The sequence below is a fragment of the Camelus bactrianus genome, chromosome 22 (assembly GCF_048773025.1).
Source record: "Camelus bactrianus isolate YW-2024 breed Bactrian camel chromosome 22, ASM4877302v1, whole genome shotgun sequence".
In the NCBI taxonomy this organism is placed as follows: Eukaryota; Metazoa; Chordata; class Mammalia; order Artiodactyla; family Camelidae; genus Camelus; species Camelus bactrianus.
The window spans coordinates 27,957,226-27,973,842 of NC_133560.1; the positions used below are offsets into that span (position 1 = coordinate 27,957,226).

Genomic DNA, 16,617 nt, shown 5'->3' on the forward strand with positions numbered 1-16,617 from the left:
TTTGTTTTCATGAAAACAAATTTTTTTTTCACAATTATCTCCTATTCATGGCTTAGTGGTTTTCTATTTGAAATGGTGATCTACAGGTATCTAATGTAAACTTAAAACTATCAAAAGGCATATTCAAACTACTGTATGTAACATAAAGAAGGTCCTACTGTATAACACAGGGAACTATATTCAATACCTTGTAATAGACTATAATGAAAAATATGAAAAGGAATATATATGTACGACTGAATCACTATGCTGTACACCAAAAATTAACATGACACTGTAAATCAACTATACTTCACTAAAAAAAAAAATTTTTTTTTGTTTTTTTGTGAGGGAGGTAATTAGATTTACCTGTTTATTCTCGGAGGAGGCACTGGGGGTTGAACCCAGGACCTTGTGCAATGCTAAGCTTGTGCTCTACCACTTGAGCTATACACTTCCCCCTAAAAACATTTTTTAATAAGTAAATAAAAGCCATATACAGAAAAGTATTAAGTTTATTAAAGGCCAGAGGCTTCAGATATATGACAAATGCCAAGAACACCTACCCAAAAGCGATATATAATGAAATATAATGAAGATCGTGATACCCATAAGCAAGAGATGAGGAAACCTGAGTCTACGCACTGCAGGTAACCAGATGGACTGGATGACCACAGCGTCCTTTCCAGCATCGACGTTCTAGCTACTTCTGGAGAATTTCTCACTCAAGCTCTGCGGCCTGTGCCTATAGCCTGGAGGCAAAAACCCAGGGTAGCGGAATCAGGTGTCTGTTACATAAAAGTTGGGGAAATTTTTAGTAGTATTAAATATGCCCCATCCCCAGCAATAAATCAAAGTTCCATTTAACAGTTCCTGAAGAGTGCTTCTCAAGATCTAATGAGCATAGGAAGCCCCGGTATCTTGCTAAAATACAGATTCTGATTCAAGCCTGAGCTGGGATCTGGGATTCTTGTTTGCCGTCTGGCGACCGCAGCAAAAAAAAAACCAGCAAGCTCTAGAGGTAAAAAAACAAAAAAAACAAAAAAACACAAAACTCTAGTGTCCTACCGCACATCTTCTCAACTCTGGTTAGTGACGTTCACGTTGGTAGCTGGAAATTGGCCAGAGTTGAAGTATTTATACCAAGAAAATCAACACTACAATCCATAGCTCAATTCATTTTTGAGATTATGTTTCGCTTTATGTATTTATGTTTTATTTATCACACTGCTGTTTCAGGGTTCAATTTATTGTTTTGTTGTCTTCCAGACTCAAGTGATGGGAAAAAGTAAAATTTACAATAAACTATATAAACACAGGCACACATATAAATAAATACAGACAGACAGAAACACACATTCTCTCCCCAGAGAAAGTTGTTAAACATCCACCACACACCACTGGTTGTAGAGACACGTACAGGACCACGTAAATACACGTGTCCTGGATTAGAGGTTGGCCAACTTCTATAAAGAGTAAATATTTTAAGTTTGTTGGTGTGACAGTCTGTTAAAAGGACTCAACTCTGCTGTTGCAGCTCAAAAGCAGACACAGACATTATGTGAATAAATATGGCTGTTTCCAAATAAATCTGTATTTACGGGCACTGAAATTTAAATTTCATACAATTTTCACATCATGGGCAATTATTCTTTTTTTAATTTTCTCCCAATAATCATAAAGCCTCCTTAGCTCACAAGCCAGATGTGGCCCACAGGCTCTTGATCATACTGGAGCAGAAGGAGGGGGGCTGGGACTCAAACCTAAGTAAGGCATGGGACATGCACAGCAAGTGCAAAGGTCCTGAGGCTGGAAGGAGTTTTGGTGAGCTTCCAGGACACAGAAAGACCCATGTGTCTGAGCTGCAAGGAGCAAGGCAGAGCATGGCAGCAAAAACTAGGGGGGCTTTGTAAGCCTGAATAAGAGGTTAGAAGTTATTCCAAGTTCAGCAGAAAGCCCTTTGGAACCACTGAGGAAAGCTGTGCCCTTGATCTAATTTACTCTTTAAAGATTCCTCTGTGTGCTGCCTATTTCCAAAAAAAAGAGCAGAGAGGGGAAGAGGCTGTCGGGCCTTCCAGGAGATGAAGAGGTCTGGCCTAGGGTAGGGAGAGCCCATTTGGGGGCAATGGGTGGATCTGGGCAGAGCCCACGGGATGTTCTGAGGCATCCATAGCAGGTGAGTCGCGAATGAGTCCAGCATGTCCAATACTCTCCACAAGCCCTGCAGCGCTGATCTGCCCATGTTCCCGACAAAGACACTCAACTGAGGCTCGGTGCCAGGCGCTGTCTGGTCCGGGATATCGGGGTCTGGGGGTCCCGCAGCTCCCATTCCGATGGCTTGGTGAGATCAAGTCCCCCAACCAACACCTGTCCCGCCTCTACCCCCCAGGCAGTGATCTTCAACCTCTGACCTCTACTTCCTTCCCAACCATCCCCAACTTCTCCACGTGGCCTCTGAAATTGTTTGCCTAAAGTACTTGTCCCTTAGAAGGGGAAACTGAGGCCTCGGGTGACACAGGGTGTCCCCTGACCCTCTGTAGGCCTCCCCTCCCCAAGGATTTACCTTGATGAAGGCCTCGGCCGCAGCGCCCTGGGCGGCTCACGCTTCCGCCGCGGGGACAGGACCGGAAAACAAGCGGAGAGCAGGAGTGTCAAGATCCACTCCGGCCTCACCGCCTCACAGAACGGCGGTTCCTGCTTCGCCCGCCATGCGCGCGAGGCCCACTGCACATGCGCCCTGTCCTGCCCACGCCCCCTCTGTCGGCGGGAAAAGGAGGCGGGGGTGGTTAATGCGCAGGCGCGTGCTCCGAGTTTGGCCTGGCCGGGACCGCGATCCCGAGCTCCGCTCCGCGCCGGGCTCAGCGCGCAGGCGCGAGCTGCCCGCCTCGCTCGGAGTCGGCTTGAGAAGTGCGCACGCGCGGGACTTTCTGGCAGAAAGCAGACGAGCCCGGGCCGGCGCGGGGCCTTGTGGGAGGGCTTAAGGAAGTAAAATGGCGGACCTGGCGAACGAAGGTAGGGGAGGCGCCGTCGGGGGCCAGCTGACGGCCAGGGAACGGGCGGCGGGAGGCCCAGGGCCCACAGGGCCGGAGGGTGAGCACCCCGGCGTGCGGGGGGCCTGTCTGCTCCGGAAGAACGGCCCAGCAGGCCCCGCAGCCGCTCCCCATTGCGTCCCCTCAGGCCGGGCTCACCGGCCCGGCCCATCACTCCCGGCAGCCCCGGCCGTGCCACCGTCTGGCCAGACGGCTCGGGAGACCGCGGGACCGCGGCCCTGAAGCCTTTCTGCCTCGCAGGCCAGGCCGGGGGCTGAATAGGGCGGGAGGCTCGGCCTCAGCGCCTTGGCTTCGGATGTAAATAGACAGGGCCTGGTCGTGGGCCCAGCGCGCCACGCTCCCCGCCCCCTCGTTCTGGGGGACCCGGGCTTCCTCGTTTCCCCCGCCTAACTGCCAAGCCCGCCCACCCCCTAATCCTGTGGGGTTTCCATCCTCCGCTGGCCTATCCTACTCCCAGGATGGAGATGGTCCGGTTTGTATTCACTCCCCACACCCGAGCTCAGTCCCCCTATTCCCGCCGGTTCCCCAGGATCCTTCGTGGCGACCCGAGAGTCGCGCCTCGTCTCCCCTCATTTAGGCCCGGCCACAGGATGTGAGCCGCCGAAAGCCGTGCTGCTTTTCGGCCCTTTTTTGTTGCGCTTCCAGAGAGAGAAAGAGACTGTGTGATTCCCACCTCTCGGGAGCGCTGACACCCCACCTGAGCGTTTTTGACAAGGTTACAGTGCCCAGAGAAAGCACTCCATAAGCTGATGTCTGATGAAATCAACAGTGGTGTTGATATCGCTGTAGCTTCCGGACGTCTGAGGCCTATTTTTAGCTCCTTCTGTTTCTAGGTGCACAACTCCAGGCAACCTATGTACCTGCCTGGCCCTGATTCCCCCAAACCATGCTCCCTGCTGTCCTGAGGTTTCCATACTGAGCTGCACGAGTGTACGAATGACTATAATGAGTGCTCACCTTGGCAGAGCATTTGGGATGGTACCAGGTCCTGTTCCAAGTCCTGGGTGTGTTATCTGGAGGAATACTCACTCCTCACAGAAGCTCCCTGAGGAAGGCACCGTTAGCCTCGTTCTTGGTGAGGAAACTGAGTTAGAGGGGTTATTTGTCCAAGGCAGGTCACAAAGCCAGTAAGGAGCTGGGATGTGAATCAAGGTGGTCTGGCTTCAGAACCCCCCCCCCCATTTATGCCACATCTCTTTTATAAGAGGGTTGAGGCATTCCATTCATAAGATCCATTTAAAGGCAGAATGGGGACTGGATAAATGGGAGTCAGTATGGCATACTTTATATATTTGCATATTCAGCCCATTCATTTTCTTGAACTCAAGACTCATACATCCAGCATCATATTCAACATTTCCATTTGGCCGTCTAATAGGCACATCAAACAAAATCCCTATCTTTCTACCCAAACCTGCCCATCCCACAGTCTTTCCCATTGCAGTAAGTGGCAGGTCCATTCTTTGAATTTTTCGGCCAGGAACCTCAAAGTCATCCTTGACTCCCCGCTCTCATATGCCACAACAAATCTGGTCAGCTCTGCCTTAGAAATATTTCCAGAGGGTGACCACTTCTCACCGCCAGTGCTGCCCCTGCTTGGGCCTCCCTTCCACCTTTACCCACCTAACAGTTTCTCAGCTGGAAGCCAGCATGACACCCTGATGCCTCCCTGTCCTCCTCTCCCACCGTTCTCCCTGACTCACTTTTCTTTAAGCACTTTGGCTTTCTCAGTGTCCCTTGAGTAGTCTATCTCCTCCCTCCTTTACACCTTTGGACTTGTTGGTTCCTCTGCCTGAGTCAGTCTTCCTCCAAACACCCCCATGGCTTACTCCTTCACCTCCTTCAGGTTTTTACTCAGTTGTTATTTTATCACTGAGAACTTCCCTGGCCACCTGTTTTTAAATTGTATCCACATTCCCTAACCCCTTTATCCTGCTTTATTTTACTCCGCAGCACTGATCGCCAGCTGGCATGCAGGTTTACTTGTTTGTTTGACTACCCTTCTCCTGAATATAAACTCCATGGGAGTGAGGATCTCTGTTCTGATCACTGATGGATTCCCCCACATCTAGAATTCGTGCCTGACATGGAGTAGGTAGCCAAGAAGTGTTTGTTGAGTGAATGAGTGAATTCATCAGTGAGGCCCTTCATTGTGAGGTATACCTTTGAGCACAAAGGGAAAGTCATGGATTCCTGGGTCCCACGGATACCATTTCTAGCACACACACTGACATCTGAGGGCTCGATTGTAAATCGCATAGTTGAATGGGTAAACATAAAATAGAGAAGACAGAGTGTTTTGTACTTGAAGTGTAGTGAGTGCCACACTCATCTAGCACTTTGCCTTTGACACTAGGTCTGGCAGAGCTGTCTACAAAAAATCCAATCTTAGTGCTTTTTTGTGCCTTGTATATCTCTGCCATCCTTTAATTGGTCGTTAGATGTTTCTCAGCTCCATATCTGGTTTTGGCTAGTGCAGCCCAGTGGGACGTTTGATTTCTTCTTCTCTATGTAGGCTAGGACTTCCTTGCCTGTGCGTTTTGAAGCTTTAGGGACTGCCCCAGACATGTGCTTTCCCTCTTGTTTAACCTCAAATGCCCTCTTGGCTTCTGTCTTTGGAGGCTGGGATCCTAAACTTATCCCTCCTCACACCCAGGCCCTCTGAATCCTGGGCATCTGTAGAGTCAGAAAGCAGTGCAAGTGATTCTGATATGTGGCTGGGGTTGAGAACCCTGGCTTGAGTAGTACAGCTTAGGAGTGCTTGTGTACAAAGAAACACTTCCAGTTGTGTATCCAGTACAGCATCTTGTTGGCCCTTGTTGGATGGTGATCTCTTCAGGGATGGTGACAGCAACTCCCAAAGCCCTTTGGTGGTAGTTCTGTGGTCTGTGACTTCTAAAGGCCAGTTGGAATGCTTCTCTCTCAGGAGAGAGAGAGAGGGAGTGTGTGTGTGTGTTACACTTGTGTCTTGAGATGTTTCTTTTCCTTGGGATTTCACTCTTGATCTATCCCAAAGTGGTTTATCATCCTATCTTTGGAGTTATTCTGCCTTGTAGACCAGCATCAAGGTTTGAAGGCAGCATTGTGTCCCTTGTAAAGGTAAAGAAGACTGAGAAGAGTGTTAGCAAAGCATATCTGAGCTATGGGAAGTCATGGATTCTACACTCCAGCCTTAAAAGATACCGCATACATACAAGTCATTCCTGGCCTGTGGAACCTGAGAGACAGTCTGAAGCAGTGTTCTCAGCTCTGGTCCTATTGACACTTTAGACCAGATGATTCTTTGTTGAGGGGGCTGTCCTGTGCCTTGTGGGCTGTTGAGCATTGAAGCGGCATCCCTGACTATACGTAAGATGCCCATAGGGCACACCCTCCCCCGCACCCCTAGCCCAGGGGTCATGACAACCAAAAACTTTCTTCGGACATTGGGAAATGTCCCAGGGCAGGAGGTGGGGAGAGTCACCCTCAGTTGAGACCCCCTGGTGTAACGTGATGGTGGAGCACAGGCTTTGCCTTGTAGGGATCTGGGTTTGTGTGTTGACTCTGCCTTAAACTCTGAGTGACTTTGGGCATATCCTTCACCCCTTTGGGCCTTAGTTTCCTCACCAGTAAAATGAGAATAACTGATCATATTTATCTCATGGTTGCTTTGAGCCTTGACTGAATGAATGCATATAAATTATTTAGCACCTATCTCAGCACAATAATAAACAGTAAATGGTAGCTATTTTTACTATGGTGGACTTATGTTATAGACACATTTAGCTCAAGTGCTCAGCAAGGCAAGAGAGAGCAAGAAATGAGTCTGAACAGTGTGAGTGAATCCACTTCCACTGAACGAGATGGCCCTGGGGTGCGCCCAGGGTGGGAGGCCAGTCTTGCCCTTCACTGCGTGATCATCTGGCCATGCGTTCTCAGCCTGGGCACTACAGGCTTTTGGAACCAGGTAATTCTCTGTTGTGGGGCTGCACTGGGCATTGTAGGATGTTGATCTGCTTCCCTGGTCTTGACCCACTAGATTCCAGTAGCACCCTCCCCCAACCCCTAGTCATGACTCAGTGTCCCGTGGGGGGGGGGCCCACAGTTGCCCCCAGTTGAGACCCACTGACCTGGCCTGGCCAAGTATCAGTCCAGAGATTTTTCAAGGGTAGTTTGGCTTTTCTCAGTTCTCACCTAACCCCTGAGAGGCTGAGATGCAGTGGATTTTTATTGATGAGCTAGAACTCAAGACAGCTGGAATCCTCAGTTCACTCGATTCTCACCTCCCTCTTCCCCTGCCCTAAGCTTAATTTTTAGGTTAAGTGAGAAGCAACTTTAACATTTTTTCGTGAAGTTACGATAAACATTAACTCTGGGGTTTGTCCTGGGATCCAAGTGTGTAGTTTTGAGTCTCCGGTGCCTCCTGTCTCTGTAGCAGGTGCAGTCTGGTTGCAGCTGGGGTGCCACCCAGAAACCTTTATACACTTGGAAGAAAATTTAAGTTTTGCCTGGGATCCTGTGTAGAGACACAAAAGCTTGTAGTTCTGCAAGTTTAAAACTTTTCAACCACGTGCTTAGCCTGCCTCTCAGTTAACTGGAAAATGGAATCACCCCCGCAGTCCCATTACCCTCCTGCGTCCTCAGGGGTTCGGGCTGGTCAGGGTCTGCTGTGTGCTTGTACTCGGAGGGAGCTGGAGTGAGTGGAGGCAGCGGAAGTTGGTACGGCTAGAGCAGGTGCGCTTAGGATGGCATTTGGGAGGGGCGGACAGTGTTGGGGGCTGGCAAAGGGGGCATTTTAGATACCGGTTGAATTCTGGCCTAGTGAGTTCAGGCACAGAGAATAAGCTGGGGCTGAGTGGGAAATGAGGGCCGCTTGGGGGAAGCAGTGGGTTGCATTTGGGGGATCTGGAAAGGGCCTTTGTCACATAATGAAAACTACGTGGGAAAGGCGGACGGCAGAGGAGGCTGGTGTTGACGTGGCCGAGCCGTGGTAGCTCTCCATGGTACTCTGAAGCAATCAGGAGCACATGGGTTTGTATCATTGTCTAGTCGGGATCTGGCAGTAGTGCTGGCGGCAAGCAGCAGGGGTTCCTTGTGGTGTTTGAGGGGGATTTGTTTTTGCCACCTCTGTGCAGTCACCTTCTATGGTCCCATGGAGTTGTGTCAGGTGTGGGTGTGCACTACTTGGTAGAAAACCACACAGGACACGGTCTCCGAGTAAAGCCCCTGCGTGTCCGCTCTCCACTGCATCTTGGTTGTCGTGGCGCTTGGCACTGTTGCATGGCCAATGTGCACTGTGAATCATAACCCTGACTGTGCTTCACGCTTAAGTTTAAGGAGGTTGTGGAGGAAAATAAAAACTGATGTCTGGGCTGCACTACAGAGATTGTTGCAGGAGGCCCAGGGTGTCTAGGACCCCACAGATATTTTACGACATGAAGCCAGAGTCAGAAACGCAGGCAGATTTGCAGCAACATGGATGGACCTAGAGGTGATCATACTAAGTGAAGAAAGTCAGACAGAGAAAGACAAATGTCATATGACATCACTTATACGTGGAACCTAAAATTTGACACAGGTGGACTTATTTACAAAACAGAAACAGACTCACAGACAGAGAACAAACTTATGGTTACGAAAGGCAGGAGATAAATTAGGGGTTTGGGACTATTAGCAGATACAGACTACTGTACATAAAAATAGATAAATAACAAGGTCCTACAGTATAGCACAGGGAACTATCTTAGGTATCCTATGAAAAACTGTAATGGAAGAGGGGGAAAACCCCACAGGCAGAAGTTGTAAACTTGCTTCAGGGGCAAGCAGACACGTATAATTTGGCCCATTTATGTTTTTCTTTGTTTGCTTTTTATTAGGAGCCAATACTTAAGAATTCTGAGATTTCAGGGGGGGAAATATTCCAGGTTTCTGATTTCTCTTGAAAAACAATCCAGCCTCCGCCTGCGCTCCTGCACAGAAATGATGGGCCAGGACTGAGGAGCAGCTGCCGCCTTGAGGCAGACTGTGCACCGTCCTGGACAGCAGTCCCCCCCAAGTTTCTTGAGACCTGACCCACTTCCTCCTTTTCGAGTGCCTGCCTGACCTCGCCTGGCATTTGGGTTTCATCCCTGTCGTAGCATCTCTTAGCTGTGGCGTTCCCTGCACTCAGGGTACACCAACCAAGAACCTCAGCAGAAGGCTTTTGATGGTCTCTGATTAATGCAGGATTCAGTGTCCTCAGACTGTTGGTGCTCAGACAGCAGCGTGTAGCAGTGGTTCTGCAAGACAGTCCAGGGCCCCGGGAGTCCCCAAGACCTTTTCAAGGGGACCACAAGTTCAAAACTGTTTTCCTAACAACACAAAGACATCATTTGCCCTTTTCACAGGAATTCTGTGAACGGACAGTGGAGTTTTTCCTGGAGGCTGTGCTAGTATGACGGAGCAACAGATGGACTGCAGAGGCAGATAGGAGGGTCTGGCTGTTTTCTGTTAAACCAGATATTAGAGAGATCTGTCAAAATGTAAAATAATACCCCTTTTGTCCCTAGTTTTTTGGTTTCAAAAATAGTTATTGTTCATAAAAGTGTATTATCTAGGTAAACTGACTGTAATTATCTTAAGTAAATTAACTAATTTCTGACATTTTCTTAGTTTTAATTTCTAACACAGTAAGTATAGCTGTCACTCACATTTACAAAAGCTCTGGGGGATGCTCAGTAATTTACAAGTATGGAAAGAGGTCCCAAGGCCCAAAAATTTAGGAACCACTGGCATGTGATAGTGGAACCTCAGTATAAACGGCCCGAGCGGGGCCTGTCGGGAGATCCACGTGCATTTCTCCTGTCTCTAGCCTGGAAGGATTTAGACAGGAACTGACCGGCAGGCTCCGGTCAATAGCTTGTGGCGCAGTTGGAAGCATCCTTGGCTTGTGTCTTGCCTCTGTCACTTCCTTGCCCAGGGGCTTGGGCAGGTTCTTTGACCTCAGTTCCTGCATCTGTAGGTTGGGAACAGTGCTAATCAGGTCCGGGGAGTGTTGTGTGAAAGGGACATATGGCGGGTGATTGGCCCACTGGCCTGTGCAGATACGTGTCAGTTACTGCTGACTGTTACTCTTGGTTTGGATGCCTCCTTTCATGTTAGAGCCGTGTTTCTCCACCTCAGCATTAATGACATTGGCACCAGTGGGAGCTGTCCTGTGTATTGTGTCCCTGGCCTCTGCCCACATAGTGCCAGTGGCACCCACCGTCTCCAGACATTGCCAGATGTCCCCTCGGGGACAGAATCACCCCCATGTGAGAACCCCTGAGTTAGGGGATTCCATTGACCACACACCCCCCACCCCCGCCCAGGGACTCTGTGTGACATAATCATCTGATCTAAAGCCGTAGAATGCTGCACACATTTAAACACACAAACTGAGCGGGGAGGGAGAGAGGAGGTAATTCGCAGAAGCTGTCAAGGGTGGAGGTCACACCTGGTTTGTATGCACTGAGAATTTATTTTGGTGTGTAATGTGAATTAGGGATCTGACTCAGTCTTTTGCTGAATAACTAGTACACAGTTTCTCAACCTCAACACAGTTGGTATTTGGGAGTGGATCAGTCTTTGTGGTTGGAGGACCATCCTGTGCACTGTAGGGTGTTGATCAGCATCACTGATCTCCATCCACTAGATGGCATTTGTAGCTTCTCCCCATCATGATAACCAGAAATGTTTCCAGACATTGCCCGGCGGGGGTGGGGAGGGGAATCAACCCTGGTGAGAACTACTGGGTTATAAGATTAAATAAAACCATCCAGGAATGAATTATTTGCCAGCCAGATCTTAGAGCTCATCCTCCTGACCTGTTATTTCCATTACGGCTTTCTGGCAGCCGTAGGCATTGTGGCATCGTGGACTTCACATCCCTGTTAAAGAGGAATGGTGTTTTCCATGATCTTCAGCACTGTTCCCAAATTCAAGGTGAGGACCTCCCAAGATGCTCCGTGTCTGGGCCTTGCCCTTTCATAGGGGCTGAAGCTCAAGCCATGTCTGCAGGAAGAGAGCCTGTCCAGCGTGCCCACCTCCAGCCCGTCTCGGAGCCCAGCTCATCCCTCCAGTGGGTCAATAGTGCTGACTCACTGGGCACTTGTTCCCCTGAAAACTGACAGACAACAGTGGTTTCTCCATGAGCGCGTTTAGGAGGCAGCCTTGCTTTTGCAGTAAGTTCAGAATGCCTTTGCTAAATTAAACTCCCCAGGTCAGCCCTGCATTCATGCCTGTGTTGCATCTGTAACAGCAGAGCTGGAGTAGGGAAAACAGACCTTGCGAGTTTGGCTTCTCAGGTAGCAAGAGTGAGAAAGCAGGCTACCCTTTGCTCAGAGGAGAAAGGGTGTTTCGCAGCATTGATGTGGTGGCCCCTGGGGACCTAAGAGTCCAGGGCCTGGTTATTCATCATCAGTGCCACGTGGAGGGGACACCCTGCTTGTGGGGTCTTCTCATCAGAGGAGTGAGAATTGTGTCCACCAGTAGTGTCTGCTGCTGAGTGAGCAAGACGCACTTTCACACCCCGTGGCAGTCATCTCAGTCCTCCCTCCACTAAGGCACCAGCAGGCTCCGTCCACTTTGTGCCATCTCCGAGGCCACACGGCTTGCCTGAGCCACCTTGTCACTGCTACTTCTTCTCACCTGGACAGCAACCCGAGGGCTCCTTGCTGGTCCCCTGGCAGCTACTCCTGCCCCTCCCAGGGTGACCTTCCCCAGCGTCTTATGACAGAGCTTTTAACACACAGAAATGGAAAGGACTGCATGAGGACCACTGCTGGGGCGATCTTTTGGAAATACAAATCAGACTGTATCATCCCCCCTGCTTGGCCCCTCACCAAACTCACCTCCCCACTCCCCGTAAGGAAACTCGCCCTTGGCCTCCAGGTTCTCTCTGTCCTTAGGACCTTGTTGGGAACTTGGGGTTCCCTCTGCGCGGTGTACTCTGCCTTCACCGACTCGCTCCTCTGTGTCTGAGGCTCAGATGACACCTCGCAGAGGCCTTACCTGACCACTCCCCTTTCGGTCCCCTGCTGCCCAGTCACTGCTTCCCACCGCCCTGCGGTGCCTGCCTTGCAGCTCCTCTCTCCAGAAGCATCTGATTATCCCTGCATGCCTTTGGCTCCTTGCTTGTTTTTCTGTTCTTTTCCCGCTAGAGGGCTGTGACCTCGTCCACCTCTGATCCTGTCTCGGGTGGGCCTGGCACGTAGCGGGTGCTCAGTAAGCCATGCTGCTGTGATCGTGGCTGGGCTGGTTGGTCTTCCGTCAGACCTCAGCTCAGTGATCCCCTCGGCCTCAGAAGGGCTCGGGATTCTGAGTAACTGAGCACTTGTGTTGAGGTGTCTACTGTCCAGGCAGCTCTTGGAAGGGGCCAAACCGTGAGGTGGTTATCACTGTTGGGGGCCTGGCGACCAGCCCAGACATACCTTTGAGGTGGTGCTGGTGTGCCTGCAGTCTTCCCCATAGAGCTGCAGTGACAGGGACAGTGCCTGCCAGCCCCTCCCCAGGTGCCTGATGTGCATCATTCCATTCAGTCCTTCTCAAAACTGACTGGGGGCAGGTATCAACCCTGTCGGACAGGCACAGGCAGCGTGTGGAGAAAGTGAGTTCCCCGGCCTGGGGTCCCAGCCACAGGAGGTTGAGGCCGATCTGAACATACACACAGACCAGCGCCCGCACTCCTGGATTTCATCAGCTGGTCTGCAGCCTCGGCAGTGGTTTTTTGGTCCCTAGATTTCCTTTTTGCAGGGTTTTCCATTGTCTTCACTGAATTTTCCTCTGAACCTTCAGCCACTTGAACTTCACCTCGGCTGTGCTCATACCACGCCATCTAGTGGCAGAATAGGGAAGTGCTGGTTTCCTGAATTTCTCAGTAGTTTCTGGTGAGGTTGCTGACTTTGTGTGATTTATTTAATAGGTTTATGGGGTTTCTCCTGGATTTAAGGCACAAAGGTATCCAGCGTGCAGGGTCTGCCCCAGCAGCTTGTAATGTGAGTGGATGGAGGATGAGGGGTGGAGGGGTCGGAAGGGGCTGCAGGCCAGTACTTCTAGAAGTAAAGGAGGTGGGATGTGGCTTGGCCTGAGAAGGGTCACAGGGGACATGAGGCCCCAGCTTGGAAGTCAGGCTTAGGGTTCTGGTCCCACCTCTGCCACTCACCAACTTTATGACTGGACAGGGCACCTGCCCGCCCAAGGCCTCTCATTCTTGTTTTGTGATTTGTAAATCAGAGATGATAAATAATATCTGTGCCATGGGGCTGTGATGACACTGAGTGAGACAGGCTATTTAAAGTGCCTGCCGCTGCACCAGGTCTAAGAAGAACCATTCAACAACTTTGAGTTGCTTATTACCTCTGTTGTTAGAAATGTGGGGTGAGTTTAAGAGCATTGAAAAGTGGCTTGGCTTTCAGTAGGTGAAGGTAATGGCAGGATGAAGAGCATTCCAGAAAGAAAGATGTAAAATGAAAGATACCATCACCTCCCAAGACTGTGCCCCCTCCCGTGATCTCCATGAGACCAGTTGAGAGTTGTCTGAGGAAAAATATATTCCGGTACCAAAAAAAGAATTAAGGGGCGCACCACCCACTAGCTGGGCATGTGGTGCACTGAGGTGGAGAGAGGCATCGCCTAGCAACGGCATGATTGAGATCACTTTCATTCTTCACAGGAGAGTTAGTTGGCGAACAGTTGACACTTCGGTGACAAACTCACCTTTCTGTTGCTGCACAGAACTGTTTATAATAATTCCCGAGAAAAGAAATGACTCGAAGAACTGAGATAGTAAGTGTCGCAGGATTGAAGCAGCTGCCACGTATTAACAGACTGTTGTTTGTGTTGGCGAAATGCTTTCCATATTTTTTGCCCAGATAAGAAGATTAAGACACATCAGCCCAGGATTAAAGCTCATTTTGCACAAGTACCTGGCTGACATTTTGGTCAAGAATTCTAAGTGGCTTTTCAGATGGGGGCTGTTTCCTGGCCAGTGTTCGAGTCATCATTTAGGAGGGGAATAAACAGAGCAGACAAAGATGTTCCAGGTTCCCTTCTCTGGGTGTTTTCCTGGGTACACGTATTTTCTTCTGTTTAGTTTAACAGACACAAAGGTAGGAGGCAGCCAGGGGGGTGCCAAAGCTTGTTGCAGGGCAGGCCTGCCCAGGGGGTTTGTGCACGTGGCTCCCTGCACAGCGTGAAAAAGGAAAGTTGTTTTTTTGGGGTTTTTTTTGTTTTTTTTTTTGGAGAGGGTGCTGTGCAGAGAACATGTGTTTTCGGACTAGGTTGTGAATGTGTTATACAGAGCATCCCCTGGTGATGCGTTTGACAAATAGAGACACCTTGGAGTGTGTCTTAATTCTCCCCTTGAGGATCGTAAGGACCTGCTGTTGGCTTAACTGCACATTTGTCCAATGCAGGTGGTCACATGACTTGTGGAGAGCCTCAGGCACACCCCAAAACCCATCGCTCGCCCTCTAGTCTCGTTTGTATTCTTCCATAGATGTTTATCCAGATTGTTAACTGACAGCCACTTTATTCCTGATATCACTTCTCAAAAGAAGAGTGTGTCGGTGTCTTTGCCTCGAGGCCCAGTTGAGCGGCAAAGATGGGAGGAAGCAGACCAGGGTCAGGACTTCTCTCTGTTACCTTTGTGATGTGTGAGTCACAGCGTAGTCAAGGGTGTGAGCTTCAGAGTCAGGCCCGCCTGGGCTGGAGACCCAGCCCCACCTTGGACATGTTGCTCCCCCTGAGTCTCCATTTCCTGTTCTGTAAACTGAGGACCTGCCTTTTTGGGTGGCTGTGAAGATTCAGGACTACGATGTGGGTGAAGCGCTGAGCACCTGCCTGCCCGTCAATCCTCGGCGCTCGCTGACTGCTGGCCCGCAAACGGAGCCTGCCCTGGGTTCGGAAGACCCCAGCTGGGACTGTCCTTGCAGTGAGTCTGCGGCAGAGGCCGGGGAGGTCCAAAGATGGCATCCCAAGACCTCTGTCACCCTGGAGGGTTGGCACACACACCCTTCCACCCCAGGGCCACCTCTGGGGTCCAGACTAGCTCCTTGCTCTCCAATCCCACTGTCCCTAGAGGGGGTGCTTCCTTCATAGGCTGGCTTCAGGGCAGTACCCGTCTCCGTTCCCTTTCCCTGCTATGTCTGAAATAGAGACATGAGTCACTTTGGTTTTACTGCCAGTCAGTCTCTGGGCAGAAAAGACAGACAAAACCCCTGAGCCCTGTAGCCTGGCCTGCTTGTAGCAGTGGTGTTAGGAAGCCCACTGTCCAGATTCTCTCAAGCCTGAGGCTCCTCTCCTTTTGCCCCTCCTTACCCACTGTTTGAGGAGGCAGTGTTCAGGCCCTCTCCCTGACAGAGACGTCATACACAAATTGTGGCAATGACTTCAGGGTGGGGCTTCTAGAACTTCCCACGCCATCTGAGGGCTGTCCCTCGTCCCTGGGCCCCTGGTCAGTAGCTTCTGCTTTAGGAGAAAGATGACCCCTTTCTTACCCAGAGACCTCTGCTCCCTGCAAGGAGAGTGGAGTGTGGCCCCCTGGGTCAGGAGGCAGCCTGCACCTCTGGAACCCCTGGCTTCCTTGGAGCCATCTTTGGTTCATTTGCTCAGGAAAGGAACTGCCTGTGTGATTGGTGCTTACCTTCCAGGAGCTTCTGCACTAGGCCACGCAGGTGTGAAGGGACCAGGTAAAGAGAGAGGGGCACCCAGTCCTGTGGCCCTGGTGCTTCCCCTCTGTCTTTAAGGGTCAGGAGTCAGGTGGTACCACCCTGACCTTCTTGCAGGTCCGTTAGTGCTCCTTGCTTTCCACTGCATCATTCCTCCCTGCTCCAGGTGAGCTGGCTAAATGCTGCTCATCCCTTTGCTTAGATGGCACTTCCTTCAAGAAGCCCTCCCTGATCCACTCCTTTTCTGCAGTCTGGGCTTCCCCTGTGTTGTAACATTCAACTCTGCCTTATGTCAGCTCCTGGCAGGAGAGGACTTATCTCTCCACATCACCACTGCTCCCCAGCATGGTACCTGGTGCGCAGTGGGCACCTAGATGTGTGGGATCTCTGGAAGTTGTAATTGCCAGGTGCATGTTATGATTTAATCTGTGAACAGCAGGAGGTGCAGCTGGGTGAGGTGGGCGGAGCACCCTGACAGTCACAGCCACGTCAGCAGTGCCTCTGGGAATGGAGCCCAGAAGAGGATGGGGTAACAGGTGTGTACGGAAGGGTCCCAGACATCTGGTAAAGGTATGGAACAAGAGCAGAGACCGGCGACTTTCCACACCTGGGCTTACCTGTCTGTGCTTATCACCGGGACTTGGAACACAGACCTGGGACACAGGCCAGGTCCTTGGAGATCACTGCTGAGCTGCCCCGTTTGCATCCAGACCTCACAGGCAGGTGGAGGGTGGCAGGGGACCCGAGGAAGAGCCCGCGCTATGAGCTGGATGTCATCGGGGGCTGCTCCTTCAGCTTCTGGCCAGGTCCATCCTCCGGCCTCCCCCCCCCCCCACACACACACACTGTTTGCCTGGGGAACCCGGGAGGCAGGGGACTTTCCCTGGCAGGAATCTGGGATTGCAGTTGGGCTCAAGCAGGGT

General features: G+C 50.8%; 1 protein-coding gene across 20 annotated transcripts in view; it reads left to right on the plus strand.

The window, feature by feature from the left end:
* The first annotated feature begins 2,891 nt into the window (after positions 1–2,891).
* RANBP3 (RAN binding protein 3) overlaps positions 2,892–16,617 on the plus strand; it is a 53,587-nt gene continuing 39,861 nt past the window's right edge. For 12 of the 20 annotated variants that reach the window (XM_074350982.1, XM_074350984.1, XM_074350986.1 and 9 more), the window contains exon 1: positions 2,892–2,991. In XM_074350982.1, coding sequence (XP_074207083.1) covers positions 2,970–2,991 — 22 coding nt within the window. In that variant the 5' untranslated portion in view covers positions 2,892–2,969. The remainder of the gene's footprint in view (positions 2,992–16,617) is intronic. The other 8 variants (XM_074350995.1, XM_074350996.1, XM_074350998.1 and 5 more) reach the window with 8 other exon arrangements.